Consider the following 21,305-nt stretch of genomic DNA (forward strand, 5'->3'; position numbering starts at 1 on the left):
AATTAATTACATGTGTCATAACTATTTATTTAATTAATTAATTCCAATTTTAATTAATTATTGACACATTTAATTAATTATTTAATGGTGTATTTAATTAATTCATTATGGCAGTCCTGGCGTTCCATACGCAGCGAGGTGTACCTAACAAAGTGGTCGATGAGTGTATAAACGTGTTTCTGACGCTCCGCTGTTTCCCAAACCTGCAGCAGGTCTGTAAATACCACAGGTTTCCGGTGACGACCAGCAGGTGGCGGTAATACGCTCACAGTCGGGACGTCACCTGCGCGGACCAGAAGAAGAAGCGGGGCGGAAGTTATATCTGTGTTGTGTTTGTAACGGTTCTTGTTGGTTCCAGGCTAAACCGGGAGGACTCGTGTTACCGTGAATGTCGACGGTGTGCGTGTCTGTGGATGGAGCGGACGGTGACGGTGAGTCCATGACATCTCGGCTGAACCTCCGGTGTCGGAGCTGGTCTCTGACACGGGGCTCTCGGCCCCCTTAGCGGCGTTTCGGGTCCGGGTCTAGCTCAGCTCAGGTTTATTTACACAGCGCCAAATCGCGGCGCCACTCGTCAGACCACGCCCCGAGCCAGCACTTGGCGACCGTGGGAAGCAAAAACTCCATTTCCCGCGCGATGACGTCATGGCGGTGTTTGGGACGCTCCTCTGTGTTTACATGATGTTCGGCTCACCTTGGCCCTCAGGCACGCGCTCCGTGACGTGACTAGTGGAGACACGCTAAACCCTGTAACTGAAGGACTGATGAGAGGTGAAACTTCCATGACCTGGATGACCGAGATCCTCCACAGACACGCCTGCGTGTGTTTTATGTGTGGCTCTAACGGTTTTTCCCGTGAGGGTGGACTTGAGGGTGACAAACCCACGAAGCCCAGTGTCAGATGTGGCTCAGAGGAGACGCGCTGAGTTGCGGTTGTTTCTGTGGCAGCGTGGTTGCTGTAGTATGTGGACTCAGCTCTGGAGGGCCCGCAGAGGCCACATATGGACCTTTATTACAAGAGCTGCGGGGTCAGACTCTGACGTAATGGACGATGTTTCCCAGGAAGTTGTTTCTGTCCATCTGCAGCAGCGTTGCAGTCAGAAACCTTTGCGCTGTCCTCCACGCGACTGCACGAACGCTGCAGCTGTGTGACCAACAAAACGGCACCATCGCACAAACATGAGCGCAGACTCATGATCAGCGTTCAAACTACAAATACCGTTAATAGCAGCTCTCAGATGAGCGAAACTCAGGTTTACTGTTAAAGAGAGTGAACTCTGAGTCAGTTGCCATGGTAACAGACTGTCTGAGCTTAGTCTGTTCACTTGGAAGATTTTCTTAAAGTGCAGCAAGGGGCTGTAAACACAGTGAGGGTATATATACGTATATCTGTGCCCCCTTTGGACGACCTGCGTCACTGAGTGAAGATGAGGCTGAAATGAGATTAAAGTGAGTTTCACTGTGTTCACATTTTGTATCGATTTGTTCATAAATTCAACATTTTGAAAGATTCAGTCTCTTAAATTAATATAAATCACATAAATCAGTCTCAGTAGGTCCGACTACACGGCAGGAGACTCCAACCTGGATCCAGTTGCATGATATCTGATCAGGATCTGATCACAGCTGATCGTACTGTTATTCTGTCCACGATCTGTAAGCTGTTTGTATTTAACGAGACCATCCTTCCAAAACTGTGCTGAACTATTTCAAATGTAAATTACCAACATGTAGACATTGATTTGAAATTTCCTACAGCTTGTTTGTCTTTACAGACAAAACTTTAAATTCAAATTGTATTTTTTTCAGTTACGTGTCTGTGAGAAAGCTGCCGTCTGTCACTGAAGGCTGAAATGAGATAAAGTTATAAAACAGTAAAGACAGTGTGTTATAAAAACAGCCTGTGGCGTCCGTCGGCAACATGAAACTTGATTAAGAAACTGAAACGCTGATAAACTGTTGCGGATGTTTATGATGATGACAGTGACCCGAGCCCGTCCTGATTAAGATGAACATCACGGTGCGCACTGTGTCCAAAGACTAACATGGAGGCTCCGCTCCTTATTTACTCTTTGCTGTGGGGAATCCTGGGATCAGAGCTCCACTGATGATGACTTTCTTTACTCCTGCACATAATCTGTGATCAGCCTTTCTGGAACCAAAAACAAAGAGTTTCTGATTTTAGAGTTTGTTGAACCTGCTTCTTTGGATCACTTCCTCCGTGCTATGTTAGCGCTCCCGCTAGCTGCTGCTGTCGCCTGGTAAAGTAAAGGGGAACCATGTCACCAATGTCAGATCTAGCTTTTTGTGTCAGGATCAGACTGATTACTGATTCACATATTAGATTGGCACATCACCAACGCCACAAATGTTCTCATCATAGCTGCCGGACTTCATCAGCTTCTGTCTTTCAGGAAGCAACTTTGCTGAGCAACATGGAAGCGACAGGAGCATCAGGAGACAACCTGAGTCAGCAGGTAACTCAGACGGTGGCGTGGGAACCTCCAGCAAACCTTATTTTATTTATCTGTATCTGCACCAGGATCTCCTGCTTTGAGCTTTTTAACCAAAGAATATTCACATATGATCCTGCAGCAGCATTTTATTATTATTAGTCCTTTATTTATCCAGGTAAAAAGTCTCATTGAGATGCCTGGCATCATGGCAACAAAAGTCAAGCATGTGGAAAATGTGTGTGAGTGTGTGTTTGCATGCACGTAGAACACTGTGAGGCTGGTGAATACACCACGAGCCCTATGAGAGCCCTATCAGAGCTGGAGTTGGCCCTCAACACGTTGGTCACCGAGTTTCACAAAGCTGCAGACAACGGACCGACCATGAACACCACCCAGTTCCAGTCCATGATCTCCAGTCAGATGCCGGCAATTGCCAAGGTACTGATGACATCACAGCTCGTCTTCCAATCACAAATCATTTAACTCGGTCTCCAAACAAAGGCTGTTTAACCAAGTAAGCAGACTGCAGGAGAACATGCGTCTGTTCCTCGTTAATTAAGCGTGGGGGCTGGAATAATATGCGTCCTCGGTGACGTCTGACGTGTTCGGGAATGCTCACTGCAGATCAGAGACGTTATGACGGAGACAGTCCTCAGAAAGTCCTGAAAGGAAATCTGCACAGATGGTAGAAGTTGAAGTGTTTTTGTTGTGCTTTGGGTTTAAAACCTTATTTGGAACAAAGTCAGCAAAACTCTGATTTTTCTGTCACTTATTTATCCATCCCAGTCCACGCTGAGGGCTTCAACTGAGAAACAGACTTTGTTTTTATACTCCCAATCAAATCATTCCTAAAATAAAAAATCCTTCATGTCTACAACCGAACTAGATTTCACACTGATCCTCCAACATGCTTTTATTAGAAATGACCAGCGTTGGTCAAGTTACTTGTAAAAAGTAATCAGTTAAAAACATGATTCACAACCTGAAGAGGTGATAAAGCGATAGATCTTTCAGCCCAATTCTACTTTTTCTGCATAATCCATCATACAAAATGTAATCAAATGGAAAAGTCTCTTTTTAAAACTTGTTTTATTAGTTTTAATCTTTTAATTTTATGCATCAAGCAAAGATTTAATTATATGCAACATTCTCTGACTTGAAGAAATTAGTTTAACATTTAAACCTATTTTCTGCACATTCCAGCTCATAAAATAAAATATTTTGTGTGTTTACACTCAGTCTTTCAAATAGATGCAAGTAAAACACAGCAGAAAATAAATAAAGTCAAAGACTCAGCGGTCCTGTTGCTCTATTTTCACCTGTAAAGCAGGAGTGGGGTAGGCGGAGGTTTACCCTGGTGCAAGTGTGCCGCGGTCAGTGGAAGAATCCGCGAGTTTCTCTGTGAGTTTCCCATCACGTCGTAGCTACTCGGTGCTTGTTGGAAGTTTAGGGGTTTTTTTCGCTGTAAAAAGAAGTTTTCTTCCCACGCACAGCGGACACTAATGTTTTTGTCACTTTTTATGGAATCAAACTCAAAGTAAGGTCAGTACTTCCACGCTTTAAACGCTGCACGCTCATACTCTCTCTGCACTCGATATGTGATCCATTGTTGATCTGCACACAGCTGTTGTCACGAACGTCGCACTCGCTTACGTCACTGTCATGAGACATTCTCGCAAAAAGAAAAAAAAAAAAATCACGGTTTTAGTAACGCAGTAACGCAGCGTTCCGACGGGAAAGTAACGGTAATCTAATTACAGTTTTTGCAATAGTAATCCCTTACTTTACTCGTTACTTGAAAAAAGTAATCGGATTACAGTAACGCGTTACTGCCCATCTCTGGAAATGACAAAGCAACTGATTCCTTTAGCTTAAAGTTTGATGATATTTCTGAAAGTTGTCGTAAAGAATTCTGCTTTTTGTTGCATCACCTGGAAACCAACTGTAAATGCAGTCATCTGCACAGCAGAGGGCGCCGCAGAGGTGATTTAATTCTGGGCTTCTCTTCAGCGAACTGCCATCAGTCAGCAGAACGTCCCACGTTAGGTAACAATCAGACTAATCGAGTCTTTGTGCACTGACAGCTCAACGTTGTTTTTAAAGTCTTAAAACAAGCTTAAAACACACTTTGCATGAAAAGAAAGGAAAAAGTGATTAGAGTCAGTATTATGTTAAAAATATTGAATTAACATTACAGCTGGGATAGGCTCCAGCCCCCCCACAACCCTGAAAAGGATAATGGGAAGAGGATGGATGCTTAAGCATACAAGAGAAGCAAAAAATATGAAATAAAACTCTTTCATGCTAACAGTAATGAAGCAGGTCACATCCTCCTCTCTGTTATTCTGGACCAGAGTTGTTGGAGTGCTTTGTGCCTGAGATCACGCTCCCCTGAGTTTCCACTAAGTGTTTCCAGCAGTGCTGACTGACTTGCTGTTTCCTGCCTGCAGACGGTGGAGAATGAAGAAGGCCTGGGTAAGGTCCTGGAGCAGATGGGTGTGCAGAGCGGCCAGAACATCTCCTTCGACAACTTCTGGAAGCTGATCAACAACCAGGCCCTTCAGCTGTTCGGCACCATGCACAAAGAGAAAGGCACCAAGTGCACCTGCCTGCTGCAGTGAGCTCTGAAGCCAAAACGCCACCACACCTGAGCCCAGAAACACCACACCTGCCGGGTTTCTCTGTGCAGACCACAGGGGGGCGCTGCAGGGTAACAGTGGGACATGAAGACACAAAAGAAGAAGAGTTTTATTGGTGATATTCAAACTTTGTTTGCATTAAAGACGAGTTATAACCTGCAGTCTGTTTCAAACCCACCGAATATACGGAGGACCAAAGGTGACTTGTTGAAAAACAAACAGGCCAAATGAATAAACACATTTGTAAATGACAACATGTTTTTAGAAATAAATATAATTTAAACTTTCATAAATGAAAACGATTTACAGAGCTAAGACGTTCTTGACCAAATACATCGCAAAATATATGTAACACTGAAAAGTAACAAATGAGTAATAATATGTCCACAAAATACTCAAATAGTAAATTTATTTATCAATAATAATACTAAAATAACACAACATGAAATAGGGAAAATGGATAAAAGGAGAATTATAGTCACTGTTCTGCTTGTATGGAAGTTGAAGTCTGACTCAAACTGATCTCGAATCATAAAATACTGAAATAATATTTTCAAGGTTCTCTAAAGTCAGCTTTGGTCCTCCGTAGGTGAAGTCGAGCAGCGGGAAAGGTCACCGACATGACTGCACTCTAACAAAAACATGGAACAAGGATGTTTTTAGCTAATCAATGTCTTTTTTAATGTAATCCTGGAGTTAACACAATCTTATAAATTACTTCTCATTTAGACTTCATCTCTTAGCTGAAACTGTGATGTTTTGTTTTTAACATCATTTATATTCACTCTGAATATTACTAACATGTTTTTATTGACTGTAAACCATCTGATCATCTCAATGTTAATAAACCTGTGACTGCTTTTAGTATAACATCCTACTGCGGTGTGCCGACTAAATTTTTATAAGAATAATTATTTGTGAGAAAATCAACGTTGGTGTGTATCGGCTCACTGAGTGGACAGGAAGGATGGGCCTACATCCTCAGTGGTGGAGGGGTTGGAGTTTGCTGAGCCCTCACACTTTTATAGGTGGACACGTCCTCTGTGGACACAGCGAGCCGAGGATGACTTATTGCAAAAAATTGGCTAAATGAACAAAAATGGTGAAAGATGCTTTTATTCATTTATATACATATTTATTTGTAGTCCACATGCATTGACCAATCACGTCTTTGGTTGCATGTAGTTACAGTCCTGTTCTTCTTTTTGTTCACATGTAAACAAAACTGTAAACACACTGATACCCACTGCTATGGCGGCCAAGTCACAAATAGGCTGTAAAAAAAGGATGGACGTTGGCGCATCTGAACGTGAAGCTTTGAATCTGCATTCTTTCTACAGGCCAGCAGGGGGCAGCTGGTCTGGTTGGAAGAAATCTGACTGTATAGAAGTGCAGTCTCTAATTTCAGGTCTTACTGAATGCAACAAACAAACAATCGTCTGTACATTTCCACACAGTATATTAGAGTCTGTAAACAAGCCACAGTTACCAGGATGCACACTACATAGTCTTTATTCTTGTAGTGCAATGTGAAGGTTTGGCCAGCAGATGGCGCCATGCAATCAGTAACTAATTACTGATTACTTCCCCCCAAAAGTAATCCTGTTACTTTACTGATACTTATTTTCAAAAGTAATTAGTTTTTTAGTTACAACCTGAAGAGGTGATAAAGCGATAGATCTTTCAGCCCAATTCTACTTTTTCTGCATAATCCATCATACAAAATGTAATCAAATGGTTTTTAAAACTAGTTTTATTTATTTATTACTCATCTAACTTTATGCATCAAGCAAACATTAAATTATATACAACATTCTCTGACTGGAAGAAATTTGTTTAACATTTAAACCTATTTTCTGCACATAAAATAAAATATTTTTTTGTGTTTACACTCAGTCTTTCAAATAGACTCAGCGGTCCTGTTGATCTATTTTCACCTGTTTAGCAGGAGTGGGGCAGGCGGAGGTTTGCCCTGGTGCAGGTGAGTTGCAGCAGTCATGTCAGTTGAAGAATCCGCGAGTTTCTCTGAGTTTCCCATTACTGTAGCATTCCAGCCGGACTTTATTCAGACGATGCACTCAATGATCATTACGGATGGACCATGGTGGGGTATTCCAACCCATTTATTCACAAATTGCCATAGACACATCGTAAGAGCTGTAATCATAACATAAAACAAATAAACATTCACTTGATATAACCACGTTTCTGTTATGCTAATCAATTCACAGAAAAGGCACAGGAGGTGCTAGCATCAGCCTGCTAGATCGCTCATAAACTTATTAACAATCAAGTAATACATTTACAAATTGTCCGAAATGTAAACAACAAGTACAACACACAAACATACCTGTTCGCCTTCCAGCTAGATGCTAATTTTAAGATGGATGGAAAACGATAACCTTCTCATTAATCCTTTCTGCGGCAAGCAGTTGCGGTACGATCTTCCTTCCCGGAAGTTGCCCGTTCCGAATTTCAAAATAAGAGTCTAATCTATATTATAAGGTATAATTCGTTCAGGGATTTAACTGTTTGAAAAATATCAAATAAACAAATAATCTGGGTCATTTACACTCCCACCAAATCATTAGTGTTCAAAAACATAACTCCATAAACATAGGAAGAAAGAACACAATGATTTCATAATACAAATAATGACCAAACAACAGAAGCATAGTATGCAAGGAATGGACTAGTCACCTTCCAACAATAAGACTAGTTTTTGAACTGGCCGTTCGAGCACTGACCGCTTAGTAAGACGTTCAACATTTTTGCCAAGTTTCCTGTCACCTAGACAGAGCTTCACTCTCCTAACCAGTCCATCTCTGTCCATTGTAGTCTCTACGACTCTTCCCAACCTCCATTCATTTCTGGGCAAGTCTTCATCCTTCATTATGACTATATCCCCGATCTGCAGGTTTCTCTTTGGGGTGTGCCAGCGTTGTCTAAAGGCAATGTTGGCTAAGTACTCTTTTTGCCAACGGCTCCAGAACTGCTCGGCCAAATATTGTACGTGGCGCCATCTCTTTCTCGCATACATATCTTCCCTTATGAACTTGCCGGGGGGAGGAAGGGCCATGGTAGACTTCAGGGTAAGTAAGTGGTTTGGTGTCAGAGGCTCAAGACTGTTGGGATCATGTAGGTTTTCAATAGTGAGAGGACGACTATTAACTATCGTCATTGCTTCATAGAAGAATGCTCGGAGGGAAGCATCAGGTAGGTTTCCAGGTGAGAGTCCAAGGGTCGCGTTGAGAACACTCCTGACTGTTCTAATTTGACGCTCCCACACTCCACCAACATGACTTGATCCAGGAGCATTTAGGATGAAGTCACACTGCTTCTTAGAAAGGAAGTTCGTCAGTTTATCACCATCTAATTCCGTGAGGGCTTCCTGCAGTTCATTCTTGGCTCCTAGGAAGTTACTGCCTTGGTCAGATTTGATCTGGCGTACGGCTCCACGTATAGCAATGAAGCAGCGCAGTCCAATTATGAATGAGTCTGTAGATAGATCCTCCAGCATTTCAATATGGATGGCTCTGGAGGAGAAGCAGGTGAAAAGGAGACCATATCGTTTTCGCACACTACGTCCTTGCTTGCTATAGAAGGGTCCAAAGCAATCCATTCCACAGTAGGTAAAGGGTGGAGATGGATTTACTCACTCTGGAGGGAGATCGGCCATTTTCTGTTCTTCTGTCCGTCTCCGAAGCTTCCGACAAACTACACATCGGCGAAGATAGGATGCAACCGTCCTGCCAATTCCTGGTATCCAGTAACCTCTTGTCCTAATTGCACTGAGAGTCATCCCCTTGCCTTGATGTTTGACTTCTTCATGACAGTATGCTATGATCATCCTTGTAACATGATGTTCCTTTGGAATGATGGTAGGGTGTTTAACTGAGAGAGGAAGGTTTGAATCACGGAGTCGACCTCCCACCTTAATCACACCATTGTTGTCCAAGAAGGGGTTGAGGTGATGTAGCTTGTTATGAGGTGGCAGCTGACAACCTTTCTTCAGTAGCCGCACTTCCTCCGAATATGTTTGTCTCTGCAGATCTTTGATGATGAGGCGCTCGGCTTCTTCTCTTTCCTGCACTGTAGAGAGGCCGATTGACTTATCCTTGTTGATCCTTCGAAGAATGCGAGCCACTGCACAGATGGCGCGAGTCCAGGATGAGAACTTTGCCAGCCGATAAGTAAGAGAATCTTGTTCTACAGTTTCCGTGTTTAGAGTCCGTGTTTCCTTAACTTCTGGATCTCCGACTGACAGTTCCGGAGCCACCTCTTCTGAGAGGTCAACTCCCTTTTCCCATAGAAATGCAGGGCCGGTAAACCAGTCCGATGATATTAGCTCACGGACAAAACAACCTCTAGAAGCACGATCCGCAGGATTCTGGTCAGTAGGGACGTATCTCCATTGCCTTTGATTCGTGTAGAGATGTATCTTCTGGATACGGTTGGCTACGAATGTATGAAAACGTCGAGCCTCATTATTGATGTACCCTAGTACAACCTTGGAATCGGTCCAAAAATGCTCTTCAATGTCCGCATATCCAAGTTCTTCCTTCAAAACATTGCTGGTTTTCACAGAGATGACTGCAGCCGTCAACTCTAATCTTGGGATCGTGGTGACCTTTGTTGGGGCGACGCGAGATTTGGCCATGACTAAAGCACAGTGGATGTCTCCTTCTTCATTGCTAAGCCTCAGATATGAACACTGTCCATAGCCAGTAGTGCTTGCGTCGGAGAAGTGATGTAACTCACGTTTAATAACCCTTCCGAAATCTGCCGGGGCATAACTTCGGGGTATATTTATCCTCTCCAAGTTGTTGAGGTCGTTTTTCCATTTCTCCCACCGTGGACGAAGTTCGTTGGTTAGAGGGTCGTCCCAACCTGTTCCATGGCAGCACATCTGCTGCAGCACTTCCTTTCCAATGAGCAAAAAGGGGGCTATGAGACCCAAGGGATCGTACAGGGATGTAACAATGGACAATATGCCTCGACGTGTTGCAGGCTGTTCCTTAAGGTTGGTGCTGATCTTCAGGCAGTCTGATTCGACGTGCCATTGGATACCCAACGCTCTCTCTGAAGGTAAGTTATCAAAGGCAAGGTTGAGGTCTTTAATGTCTGATGCACGTTCAGTTGCTGGTATGCTTACCAGGACAGCTTTGTCATTGGACACAAACTTGTGGAGCCTAAGACCACCCAGGGCACAAAGTTTTCTGGCTTCTTCTGCTAACTTGATAGCCTTCTCTGAGCTGTCTGTACTTGTGACTCCATCGTCGACATAGAAATTTCTCAGAATGAACTGAGAGCCTAATGGGTATCGGTCTTTATTTTCTGTAGCCAAATGCTTCAATCCGTAGTTCGCACAGCCAGGCGATGAGGCTGCGCCAAAGATATGCACCCTCATAAGGTATTCTTAGGGCTGTGCACCGAGATCTCCTTTCTTCCACCAAAGGAAGCGCAGGTAATCCTGGTCTGACTTCTTCACATGAAATTGGTGAAACATTTTCTCTATGTCACACATCAATGCAGTGGAGTGCAACCAGAAGCGAAGAAGTACACCGTTGAGATTGTTCATCAGGTCAGGACCAGTGAGCAGATGATCATTCAAACTGGTTCCCTTGTACTTGGCAGAGCAGTCGAACACCACGCGCAGTTTGCCTGGCTTCTTGTCGTGGAATACACCGTGATGAGGTATGTACCATTTTTCGCCCTCTTTCCCGGAAGTTGCCCGTTCCAAATTTCAAAATAAGAGTCTAATCTATATTATAAGGTATAATTCGTTCAGGGATTTAACTGTTTGAAAAATATCAAATAAACAAATAATCTGGGTCATTTACAATTACATCGTAGCTACTCAGTGCTTGCTCGGACGTTTGGGGGGTTTTTTCGCTGTAAAAAGAAGTTTTCTTCCCACGCACAGCGGACACTAATGTTTTTGTCACTTTTTATGGAATCAAACTCAAAGTAAGGTCAGTGCTTCCACGCTTTAAACGCTGCACGCTCATACTCTCTCTGCACTCGATATGTGATCCATTGTTGATCTGCACACAGCTGTTGTCACGAACGTCGCACTCGCTTACGTCACTGTCATGAGACATTCTCACAAAAAAAAAAGAAAAAGAAAAATTTATTCATTTCATTCTCATGAAAGCCCCTCCCACGGTAAAAGAGAAAATAACAAACAATACAATTATTCAAAACACATGATCATTATGAAAAGGAAAAATAAAGACTGTTATTTTATAAAAACAGTCTTAATCCGGGTCCAAACCCAGCCAAGAGTCAGAGCCAGACTCCAGATCTCAGAGTCTCAATCACAATTGTTGTACCGCGAGATTCTCAGGTCTGAGAAATAAGAAAGACATATTTGCTCACCTTTGAAGAACCTCCAGAGTGGAAGCCAGATAATGAATGTTAAAATTGTAGTAGCTCCCGAACACGATGCAAAGTGCAGAAATGAATGAGGATATGTTTGTGCTGACGAGGTTCCGATCAAGACTCAGCATGTATCATCTTAAGGAATAGCAGGACTGACCTGAGAACAAATTATTTAACAGGTTATATTAATAAGCACTGCAGTACATGAGATTCTATAAACAGTGCAATTAAAAAGAGAGAGAGAGAGAGCTATGAAACAGACTTACCAAAGACAATAATCGTGGGTGTCAGAGACACTTGCTCCAGTTGCACCTCATCTGCCAGACATGCATCTTCTACATGGAAAAGCATGAACTCCTCCTTCTCTTCAAAGTAGCTGAGCAGAAGCAGGACCACCTCTTTCACATCATCTGAGCAGCCACTCTGCCGTCCCCGTATCCTCTTAAGCCTTGCATCAGTCTGAAGGAACGTCTTGCTTTTGCTGACACCAACTGTGGTCATGTAGTCCAGAAGACCTTTTCCCCTTCAAATCCAAGTAATCTGTATTATAGAGGCAGGAATTAGCAGCTGTCCTTGCAGTTTAAGGTAAAAGAGACACATATTTCTGAGATAAGACCGACTATCATTCTCTGGCGTATCAGTGGCTGAATTAGCAGATGACATGGTTTTATGTGTGTTTTCTTAATAATCTGTACTGTCATTTGGGGGCTGAGGGTGAGATTGTACATGTCATCAATACCATCTGGGGAACATGCTTTATGCTTCCTACACTTTCTTCTTTTTTGTAAACACATGCAACCATTCTATAACACTGGACTCATTTTTCTACAAAGGTTTGAACTTTGAGAGAGTTTAAACAAGAGAGAAAAGTGTGGAAATGTTCATGTCTGTCTGAGAAAAGTGTATAAAGTGTGTAGTGAGGGGTTTTACTGCCTTAAAACATCTATAATAATTGTAAAAAATAAAGCTGGCTACTTCGGATTTCAGCTATGGCAGGTTATTTTTAGAACGTAACTCCCGCCATAAATGAAGGACCACTGTACACAGCCTCTTAATGTGACCAATATCTTTTTACAAAAGACGCAGGTGACCATTTTTAGTATTTAAAAAGTTTGCCAGTGCTTTTCAGCTGAACTAGCATGCTAGCGCCAAGTTATCAAGTATTAGTCTAAATATCAACTGGTGCTAGTGATGTTTTGGTCTCGAAAAAAGTAGCCTAGATGTTAAACTTACCGTGCAAACTTTCAGATGAACCACAGATCGCATATTTGTGATTTGTCCTAAAAACGTCCTTGGTAAAAGCTCGACGTTTTCTGTTCTCTCTCCACTCTGCAGACTGTGCACGCTGCTGGTTCGTTAGCTGTAGCCGTGAACTAGCAGCTCTTCTCCCGCTCCTCCCGCCCTCACGTCATTATCCAATCAGAGACAAGCTACAGATGCACATTCAAAATTAGGCGCACTCAGTGTTATGGCAAATGCAGATGGACCCAGGGAGCAGAACGCACGGAGGCAGAGTTGCGGTGAAGACAGTTTATTTACAGTGATGGGGAGGTTTTACAAGGACAAAGTATGTACAATAGCGTATGAATGGGGACGCGGAGCCAGGACGTGCAGGTGATGGAAACACACACAGGTAGTGCACTCGATCTAAAAAAATGATAACCGATAACCGAGAAAAGCTTAAAGTAGACTTTACAGAGAGCTTACTTGGTACTGTTTATTGCCAAAACCTCCAGACGAGGCGAAATCCTGGGGAGGAAACAAAACTTCTTACAGTCACCAGAAATAATCCAACGGCTCCAGCAGGCAGGGGCAGAATTACAGACTCTCCAAAAACGTCAATACTCGGACACTAGTCTTCTGTCAGGTAGCTCCTAAAGAACACTTCTGAAGAATGCAGCTGATGAGTAACAGGTGTGCCAGGTTCAGTGACTCACTGCCCCGCCTACCTATACAAAAAGTGAGGCACCAAAAACACATACAGACAAAAACACCACATAACCAGAACCCAGCTCCTAGCACTCAGTGCAGGCTACAGTAGCCTACAGCTCTGTGGAGAGGAGGCACCATAGACATCCTATGGAAGGCACTGTTAGTGTCATGGTCTGGGTGGGTACCTGCAGGTCTCCAACAGCAGCCCCAACTCCTTTAGGCGGAGTTCGGTTGCTCCTCCCTGGCTGACCACCTGTGAGCAATTATTCCGGCAGTATATCAGACCTGCGCTCTCAACCGTTCATCGCCTGAGTATCTGCTATCCCCATGTTAGTCAAGTGGAGCATCATAACTCTGTCCAGAATCCGTGTGATGACTTACTTGTTCTTCTTGTTCTCAGAGGTAGCACCTGGAGTGGAGGTCTTGTCTCCCTCACTCCCGCCTTCCTGGACCTGGGCCGCTTGCTGCTGATACGACGTGGCCTGCCGGCCCACCACTCACTTGCCTGCCTCCCCACGCCTCGACCGCTTCCGAGCCTTCCGCCCCACCTGTCCCCTCCACCTGAAACCAAGTAAGGCAACTCAATTCAACTGTGGAGGATCGTTGATTGTCTGCTGGATCCCACTGACCGTGATCTCCTCTTATTCCAGTGCCCCGGCCCCTACCTAGTCCTGTTTCCACCTCCCCGCTGCCTCTGCTGTTCAGCCGTCTCCTAGAGGTGTCTAGGTCACCCTCCATTATCTTAGATTATCCTACGCGCCACTAGTGTGGTGGCGTCGTTTTGTTTTTTTGCTTGTGTTTGCCTGTGGGCGGAAATAAATCCTTTGTTCCCTTATCGTCTCGCTTCCGGGTTGGTTTCTGCACCTGTGTCCATCTTCAAGGTTCAAGGTTTAAGGTTCTTTATTTGTCACATGCATAGTTATACAGTGAAATGTAGCCTGACACGCTCCTCGACATGTGCAAAAATTGGGGGGGGGGGGGGGGGGGGTGTAGAGGAAGAACTATATATATATATATATATATATATATATATATATATATATATATATATGTACACTGGGTGAATGTGCAGTAGTAGCAGCAAGCAGGTGAATTCTGTACATTAATATGAATAGACATCTGACTATTTTACAGGATAGACAATATAAACATATTTAAAATTAAAGGAATTGAAATGTACATTGTCTGGGATTTCATAGCCAGTCATGTGACATTTTAAAAAACTGTATCACCAACGGAGCCTGAACAAGATTTGCTTGTTAGATGAAGTCAGCTATCTCATCGTAGCAAGAGAGAAGCACCGCCTACCGTTCTTTATGCAACTTCAACTGTCGGAGAAAGTTGGAAGCTGCTCCATCTCTGTCTGTGATTCTCTTCTTGCATGTTTTGCATATTGCATTTCGGTTTTTTGTTGACTACTTCATAGTTTATGTACCTGGAAAAAAAAATGTCCTTGCAGCATTTTTGAGCGTTTTTTTTTTTTTTAAATCTGGTTAATTTGAGTGGCTGTGCTACAGCTCACGCACACATACGTACGGAGTGTGGTTTGAATAAATGAATGAATTGAATTAATGGTGCACACTTTCTATATAATATGCATGTTAAATTTTATATTTGGGGTGAAATATCAAGTCCCAGGTCATTGGTGTAAAAGTCCAAGTCAAGTCACAGTCTTAGAACATTTTTTCAAGTCAAGTCTAAAGTCATAAAATTAATGACTCAAGTCTGACTCGAGTCCAAGTCGAGTCCACACCTCTGATTATGACTGAACAGAAGTTTTACTTAAGATATCGATAATAATAATTTCTTATAGGTTACTGTACAATAGGCTGCAAATAAGCCTGAATAATTAAAAAATGTCATTATAATTGTATATTTTTGTATAGCATAAAAATAGAGAAGTAACCTCTCAGGTTCACAATGACATTTTCTGTGAATACATTTTTATTAGCCGTATACCTGAATTTGCATAATTTCATGAATCATGTTTAAAGTAGGTCCGTTACAGGCCTACGGTATAAACTTGTAAAGTGACTTACATATAATTCGTGTATTTTAAAAACAACTGACTAAAACTATAGTTTTTACAATATTTGCATGTCAAATTAATATAATTGTTTTGTTAGAATATTAAAGTATTTCACTGTTTTTGTTCCCAATGTTTGTAGTTTTAACAAATAAATTTGATTATAATCACACATTGATGTTGTAAATTGTTACGTGTCTGCAGGCTGTATGTGTTCTTTCCCTCTCCTTTTGTTTGCCGTTCCCTTAGGTCGCAGACTGCAGGCTGATGTCAATCTGGGGATGTCCAACTAATTAGAGGAGGGAGACCCCGATTGGACAATCCAGGAGTGCACACCTTGATAAAGAGACTCACCTGTGGCTGGGTGCGGCTCTCTTCCCTCCTTTGAATTGTTTGGCACATGTGTGACGGTTCGCTACTGTCTTTCTTTTGTTTGATGATTGTGGTGGGAGTAAAGTGGACTAGGTAAGTTTGGGGACCCCATACACTTACTCACGTAGAGTATTTTTGTTAGAAACACTAGGTAAGTAGGTTGGTGCCACCCATGTAATTTTGAGCTTGTTTCGAGTTGAGGTTTAGGGTCTTTCCCTCTTGTTTTTGCTTTTCTAGGATAATAGTAGTGATGGGCAGATGAAGCCCCATGAAGCACTGAAGCTTTTCATCCAATTGGTTCACCCCAACGCGAAGCTTCATGAAGCTTCATTTGCTCTAGCAGGACACCTACTGGACGTAAAAATAATAGCTGGCATGAATTTGAAGAGTGTGGCATTTTGCACACAGCCTGTAAATGTCAACAACAAAAGGAGTGTGTAAAACATCTATATTGTAGTGATGGCAGTATACTGTGTATATTTATAGTGGCAGTATGGGAAATGATTATTTGGAAATGCTTGAAATGAAAACGATCATTTACTGTGAGGTGAGGTGTGGTTGGGGTGTGGACAGTAGTTGTGCTTTTGTAACGTTGAGGTATGGACAGCTACACACTGAGGCTTTGAGCCTCAGTCCTGCCTGTTCACATTTTATTCTGTAAAAACTAAATTTTCACTGCTTTTACGTCCTTTTTAGTGGGGAGAACATAGCTGGGATTTAATGATTTAACAAATCTTTTGAATCCTTTGTCCTCCACAATGCTAAATGGCTGTGAGTCCTCAATCACCATGGTAACCAGGTCTTCATCTATTTGAGATTGTTCTCCTGAGGAAAGACAATAAAGACAAAGCACAAATATAAATATCACACACGTAACTTATAACAGTTGTATAATATTGTTATATCATTTAGTAACATTACAGCATGAAAGGCAGCAGGCCCAGACAAGGTGTGTCCTAGGATGCTTAAGGCGTGTGCTGCTGAACTTGGGGAGCCGCTACAACGAGTCTTCAACCTCAGTCTGCGACTGAGGAGAGTGCCCGCCCTATGGAAGACATCCTGCATCGTCCCGGTCCCTAAAAGGAACCGGCCCAATGAGCTGAATGACTTCCGACCGGTGGCACTGACGTCACATCTTATGAAGACTCTAGAGCGGCTCTTCCTCAACTTCCTCCGACCACAGGTACAACATGCCCAGGACCCACTACAGTTTGCATACAAGGCGGGTGTCGGAGTGGAGGATGCCATCCTGTACCTCCTACACAGAGCCCACTCACACCTGGATGGGGGAAAAGGCACGGTCAGGATCCTGTTTCTTGACTTTTCCAGTGCCTTTAATACCATCCGGCCCTGTATGCTTCAGGAAAAACTGAACAGGATGGAGGTGGACCCCTGCCTGGTGGCTTGGATCTCCGACTACCTCACCGACAGACCACAGTACGTCAGGCTGAAGGACATCACGTCTGACACTGTGGTCAGCAGCACAGGAGCACCACAGGGAACTGTGCTGTCCCCTCTTCTCTTCACCCTGTACACCTCTGACTTCTGCTACAACTCTGAATTATGCCACATTCAGAAGTTTGCAGATGACACAGCCATCATGGGGTGTATCTGGGATGATCAGGAAGAGGAGTACAGAAGTCTGGTGAGGAACTTTGTCGCATGGAGTCACACAAACCACCTGCAACTCAACACCTCAAAGACTAAGGAACTGGTTGTGGACTTCGGGAGGTCCAGAGAAGGTCCACTGCCGGTTCAGATAGAGGGGGAGGAGGTGGAGGTGGTCAACACGTACAAGTACCTCGGGCTGTGGGTGGACAACAAACTGGACTGGTCATGCAACACAGAGCACCTGTATAAAAAAGCCCAAAGCCGACTGTACTTCCTCAGGAGGCTGAGGTCTTTTAACATCTGCAGGAAGCTCCTGAGGATGTTTTACCAGTCGGTGGTTGCTGGAGTACTTTTCTATGCTGTGGTGTGCTGGGAGAGCAGCACAGCAAAGAAGGACTCATCCAGGCTGGAGAAACTGATCAGGAAGGCTGGCTCTGTGGTCGGCATGAAGCTGGACACTCTGGTGACAGTGGCAGAGAAAAGGACATTAAAGAAACTGCTGGACATTATGGACAATGCTGGGCATCCTCTGCACACGGCCATTAACAACCAGAAGAGTCTGTTCAGTGACAGGTTGCTTCTCCCCAAGACAAGAACCAACAGACTTAAAAACTCCTTTGTCCCACACGCCATCAGACTGTTTAACTCCTCTCTGGAGGGGAGAGGGAGGGGAAACAGGAGGACAAAGGAGGGGGGAACAACTAAGCTGTAGTGCCTCTTCACCTCACTGTGCAATACTTTTTGTAAATAGTCAACAGTGCAATAGACTCAATACTTGAAATGTGCAATTCACTTGTATTTTTATTCCTATTTATTCTATTTATCCCCTTCGTATATTTTATTTGTGTGTGTGTGTGTGTGTGTGTGTGTGTGTGTGTGTGTGTGTGTGTGTATAACAATTCTGTAACTGTAACTTCGGTCGTTGCTGTGCTTTTTGGAAGTCGAATTTCCCAGAGGAACCCACCCGAGGGATTAATAAAGTTCTATCTTATCTTATTATCATTGCATTTGATGGCTCACCTGGTCTTGCTCCACAATCGGTGTCCCCCTTATTCTCATGCAAAGCTCTGTAGTGCCTAAGCATGGATGAGGTGTTGTTGTTATATCCCAGCTCCCTGGCACATAGCAAACACTTCACCTTGTACAAAAGTAAAGCCGCTTAACATAAATTGTATTGCACCATCATGACAATACATCTTCTGTAGAAATTTACACACCTTGTTGGGAGGAATAGAATCAAAATGTTCCCACACAGGGGAGGACATCCTCCTCTTCTTAGCTGGCTCCATTCTCTCCTGACTTTCTCTCCTCACTCTCATAAACCTCCAAACGGTCTCCAAACTCTCACTAACCGCAACTCTCCATCAAACACCCACATTTTTGAATGAAGTCTGAGGGTTTATATCGCTGTCATATCTCGCGGCAAAGTTCGAACCACTTCATGAACCAGTCACGTGGTACAGCCGGGCAGCGAGGCTTCGGACGTCATCATTTTCAGCTCCTCCCATAAATGAAGCAAGCCTCGATACGCGCTTCGCGGAAACGCCCCCTCCATTACTCGACACACGCTCCGAAGCCTCGATACAGAACGTCCCATCACTAGATAATAGAATCAGCTAAGTTTTGGTTTTGTCTTTTTGGTGTTTTTTTTGGCACAACCTAACTGTCCCTTTCTCCCCCACATTTGTTGTTTGAATCTGGGTTATTTAATCTGTGAGAGCGCTGCCATTAAACCTTTTTCATAACACCTGTACCGAGTTTCCGGAGTTGTTGTGTTATCCCCTCCTGCCCTCGAGGAGACGTAACACAAGTGGGGGCTCGTCCGGGATCTATTTTCCAGAGCTATAGACAACTCTGGTGCTTGGTACAATGTTACTGCCTTGTAATTAAGTATGGATTTTGACTTAGAAGATTTCATTCATGCTCCGAGACCTGAGAAGTTTGAGTTATGTCGTAAAGATGACTTATTGAGTATTGCGGCACACTTTGATATTCCAGTAAAGAAATATAGTGCAAAAAAGGAAATTAAGGGTATTATCTTACAACGTTTAGTTGAGTTGAAAATCTTGACTGGTTCAGAGGTATGTGATGGTAACGTTCTTTCTGCTGAGCAAGGTGTCGAACCTCTGAAGGAGGATGTTGGTGCTATAGCTACTCCCCCCAAAGTCCAGGTGGAGCCTAAGGTGCCTCCTACTCTACCTTGTTTCGATCCTCTGTCCCCAGACTTCAGTGGGTCAAACGGACATGCTAGACTTAAGGTGCATCTAGCTCGCCTTCGGCTGGAGGCACGTAACATAAATGTAACAAAAACATTCTGTTTAATAGTTTACAAAAATTCACTGTGATTGAAACAGAAAAAATGTGTTTTGGGGTTTACTATACATTTCTGTAGGGATTTTACATGGTTTATATGTCAAATTCACTGCAATTTTTTACAGTGCAGAATCTGTAAACACATCAGCCATGTCCATGTCAGGGCAGCGACTGCTGGAAACTCATTTTATAGATGAGCTTTAATCTGTTTCCTGTTGTTTTTGGCTTTTGTTCCTCTAATGTGTGTGTGTGTGTGTGTGTGCGTGCGTGCGTGATCAACCATCTTCTATAAACCGCATGCAAGTTATAACCAGCTGTTTATAACTTGCATAGTTCATATTGATATCCTGTTCATAGCCTGTATACTCACTACAGCCTGCACATACTTAGAGCTTATTCATGACATACCTTCATACCATGAACATTGTAACAGACCCATTTCTGTAATACATCTATATTGTGGCTAAAGCACTTTCTGGATGGATGCAAACCGCGTTTCATTGCCTTGTACTTGTGACGTGTGCAATGACAATAAAGTTGAATTCTATTCTATTCTCGTGGTGCAATGTGAAGGTTTGGCCAGCAGATGGCGCCATGGTCTTAAACTCCTTAGAGTGTTACTGTGGAGGTGAAGGGCTGGACTTTTAAATGGTCAGTCACACATTTTCAGGAAGAACGATGAAGTCCTGAAGGAAAACTCGATCATTACCACTCAGACCTTTTCTACTGTTAGCATCTCTGAATAACAAAAATGTTATTGTCCAACAAAACGAGCATTTTTCTAAAGATAAAAAAGAGTCAAATCAACCTGTGAACATCAGCCATTAAAAATCAGCTGATCAGTCACTTCCTGGTGGGCAGACTAAACCGACCCAGAGTCACAGCTCCCAACTTTGGAACAGCTTTCCTCAGCCCATCATTTACTTTATCTCATTCTCACGAAAGCCCCTCCCACGGTAAAAGAGAAAATAACAAACAATACAATTATTCAAAACACATGATCATCATGAAAAGGAAAAATAAAGACATGCATCTGTAAACACATCAGCCACGTCCATGTCAGGGCAGCGACTGCTGACAACTCATTTTATAGATGAGCTTTAATCTGTTTCCTGTTGTTTTTGGCTTTTGTTCCTCTAATGTGCGTGTGCGTGTGTGTGCAGCAGTGAATGCACCGCTGTGTGGACAGGTACTCTGGTCTTCATGTGGAGTTTTATCAGACTGTGAAACACTTTGTGTTTTAAAACAGAAAATATTTGATCTGAATTTATTTTGAAAATCACCGTCACACAGCCGTCTCGTCGCTTTCACAGATTTTTCTGTGAACAGATGAGCAGCAGAAGTTTTCAGCATTTTACATTCAGATGTTTCACAAACTGTTGGATTGTCTGTCTGGGATTTCATAGCCAGTCATGTGACTGCTGTCCCGCCAATCAGCTTCACTGTATGTGAGACTCTTATTGTTTAGCATTAAACTTCATGTTGTCTCAGCCTTTATGATGTGTGTTACTGGCATCAAATTCAAAATAAGAGCATAAAAATGAAGCAACTGAAAGTTCTGACAGGACAATA

General features: G+C 43.1%; 3 protein-coding genes across 5 annotated transcripts; 2 read left to right on the forward strand and 1 right to left on the reverse strand.

Moving 5' to 3' along the window:
* Positions 1 to 285: 285 nt before the first annotated feature.
* Positions 286 to 5,986, forward strand: LOC309716663 (uncharacterized protein). The gene is made up of 4 exons (XM_082550602.1): positions 286 to 431; positions 2,415 to 2,477; positions 2,722 to 2,894; positions 4,907 to 5,986. The coding sequence occupies exons 1-4, from the start codon at positions 389 to 391 to the stop codon at positions 5,075 to 5,077; spliced, it is 450 nt and encodes a 149-aa protein (XP_082406728.1). The 5' UTR covers positions 286 to 388; the 3' UTR covers positions 5,078 to 5,986.
* Positions 5,987 to 7,195: 1,209 nt separating this feature from the next.
* Positions 7,196 to 12,885, reverse strand: LOC309716655 (uncharacterized protein). Of its 2 annotated transcripts, XR_014279490.1 has the most exons (5): positions 12,713 to 12,885; positions 11,746 to 12,019; positions 11,477 to 11,636; positions 7,446 to 11,200; positions 7,196 to 7,252 (listed from the first exon to the last, which is right to left on the reverse strand). XR_014279490.1 is itself a non-coding variant. In XM_082550590.1 (4 exons), exon 4 carries the CDS (start codon positions 10,503 to 10,505, stop codon positions 8,751 to 8,753), a length of 1,755 nt encoding a protein of 584 aa, XP_082406716.1. In that variant the 5' UTR covers positions 10,506 to 11,200; positions 11,477 to 11,636; positions 11,746 to 12,019; positions 12,713 to 12,885; the 3' UTR covers positions 7,196 to 8,750. The 2 variants fall into 2 exon arrangements, 1 of the variants encoding a protein (XP_082406716.1); XM_082550590.1 differs by having other exon boundaries at positions 7,196 to 11,200.
* Positions 12,886 to 12,915: 30 nt separating this feature from the next.
* LOC309716666 (uncharacterized protein) lies at positions 12,916 to 14,240 on the forward strand. Of its 2 annotated transcripts, none has more exons than XM_082550608.1 (3): positions 12,916 to 13,112; positions 13,812 to 13,982; positions 14,062 to 14,240. In XM_082550608.1, the coding sequence occupies exons 1-3, from the start codon at positions 13,063 to 13,065 to the stop codon at positions 14,078 to 14,080; spliced, it is 240 nt and encodes a 79-aa protein (XP_082406734.1). In that variant the 5' UTR covers positions 12,916 to 13,062; the 3' UTR covers positions 14,081 to 14,240. The 2 variants fall into 2 exon arrangements, with proteins under 2 accessions (XP_082406734.1, XP_082406733.1); XM_082550607.1 differs by having other exon boundaries at positions 12,916 to 13,093.
* Positions 14,241 to 21,305: the final 7,065 nt, after the last annotated feature.

Source organism: Aulonocara stuartgranti, assembly GCF_965226115.1.
Source record: "Aulonocara stuartgranti genome assembly, chromosome: 11".
NCBI lineage: Eukaryota > Metazoa > Chordata > Actinopteri > Cichliformes > Cichlidae > Aulonocara > Aulonocara stuartgranti.

What these genes read in the sequence shown, in the direction of transcription:
- LOC309716663 (XM_082550602.1), top strand. Translation starts at nt 389, where the DNA reads ATGTCGACGGTGTGCGTGTCTGTGGATGGAGCGGACGGTGACG. An exon ending in GGATGGAGCGGACGGTGACG is followed by an intron (nt 432 to 2,414) that starts GTGAGTCCATGA and finishes TCTGTCTTTCAG; the next exon opens with GAAGCAACTTTGCTGAGCAA. An exon ending in AGATGCCGGCAATTGCCAAG is followed by an intron (nt 2,895 to 4,906) that starts GTACTGATGACA and finishes TCCTGCCTGCAG; the next exon opens with ACGGTGGAGAATGAAGAAGG.
- LOC309716655 (XM_082550590.1), bottom strand. Translation starts at nt 10,505, where the DNA reads ATGAGGGTGCATATCTTTGGCGCAGCCTCATCGCCTGGCTGTGCGAAC.
- LOC309716666 (XM_082550607.1), top strand. Translation starts at nt 12,948, where the DNA reads ATGGCAAATGCAGATGGACCCAGGGAGCAGAACGCACGGAGGCAGAGT. An exon ending in CGCGGAGCCAGGACGTGCAG is followed by an intron (nt 13,094 to 13,811) that starts GTGATGGAAACA and finishes TCTTGTTCTCAG; the next exon opens with AGGTAGCACCTGGAGTGGAG.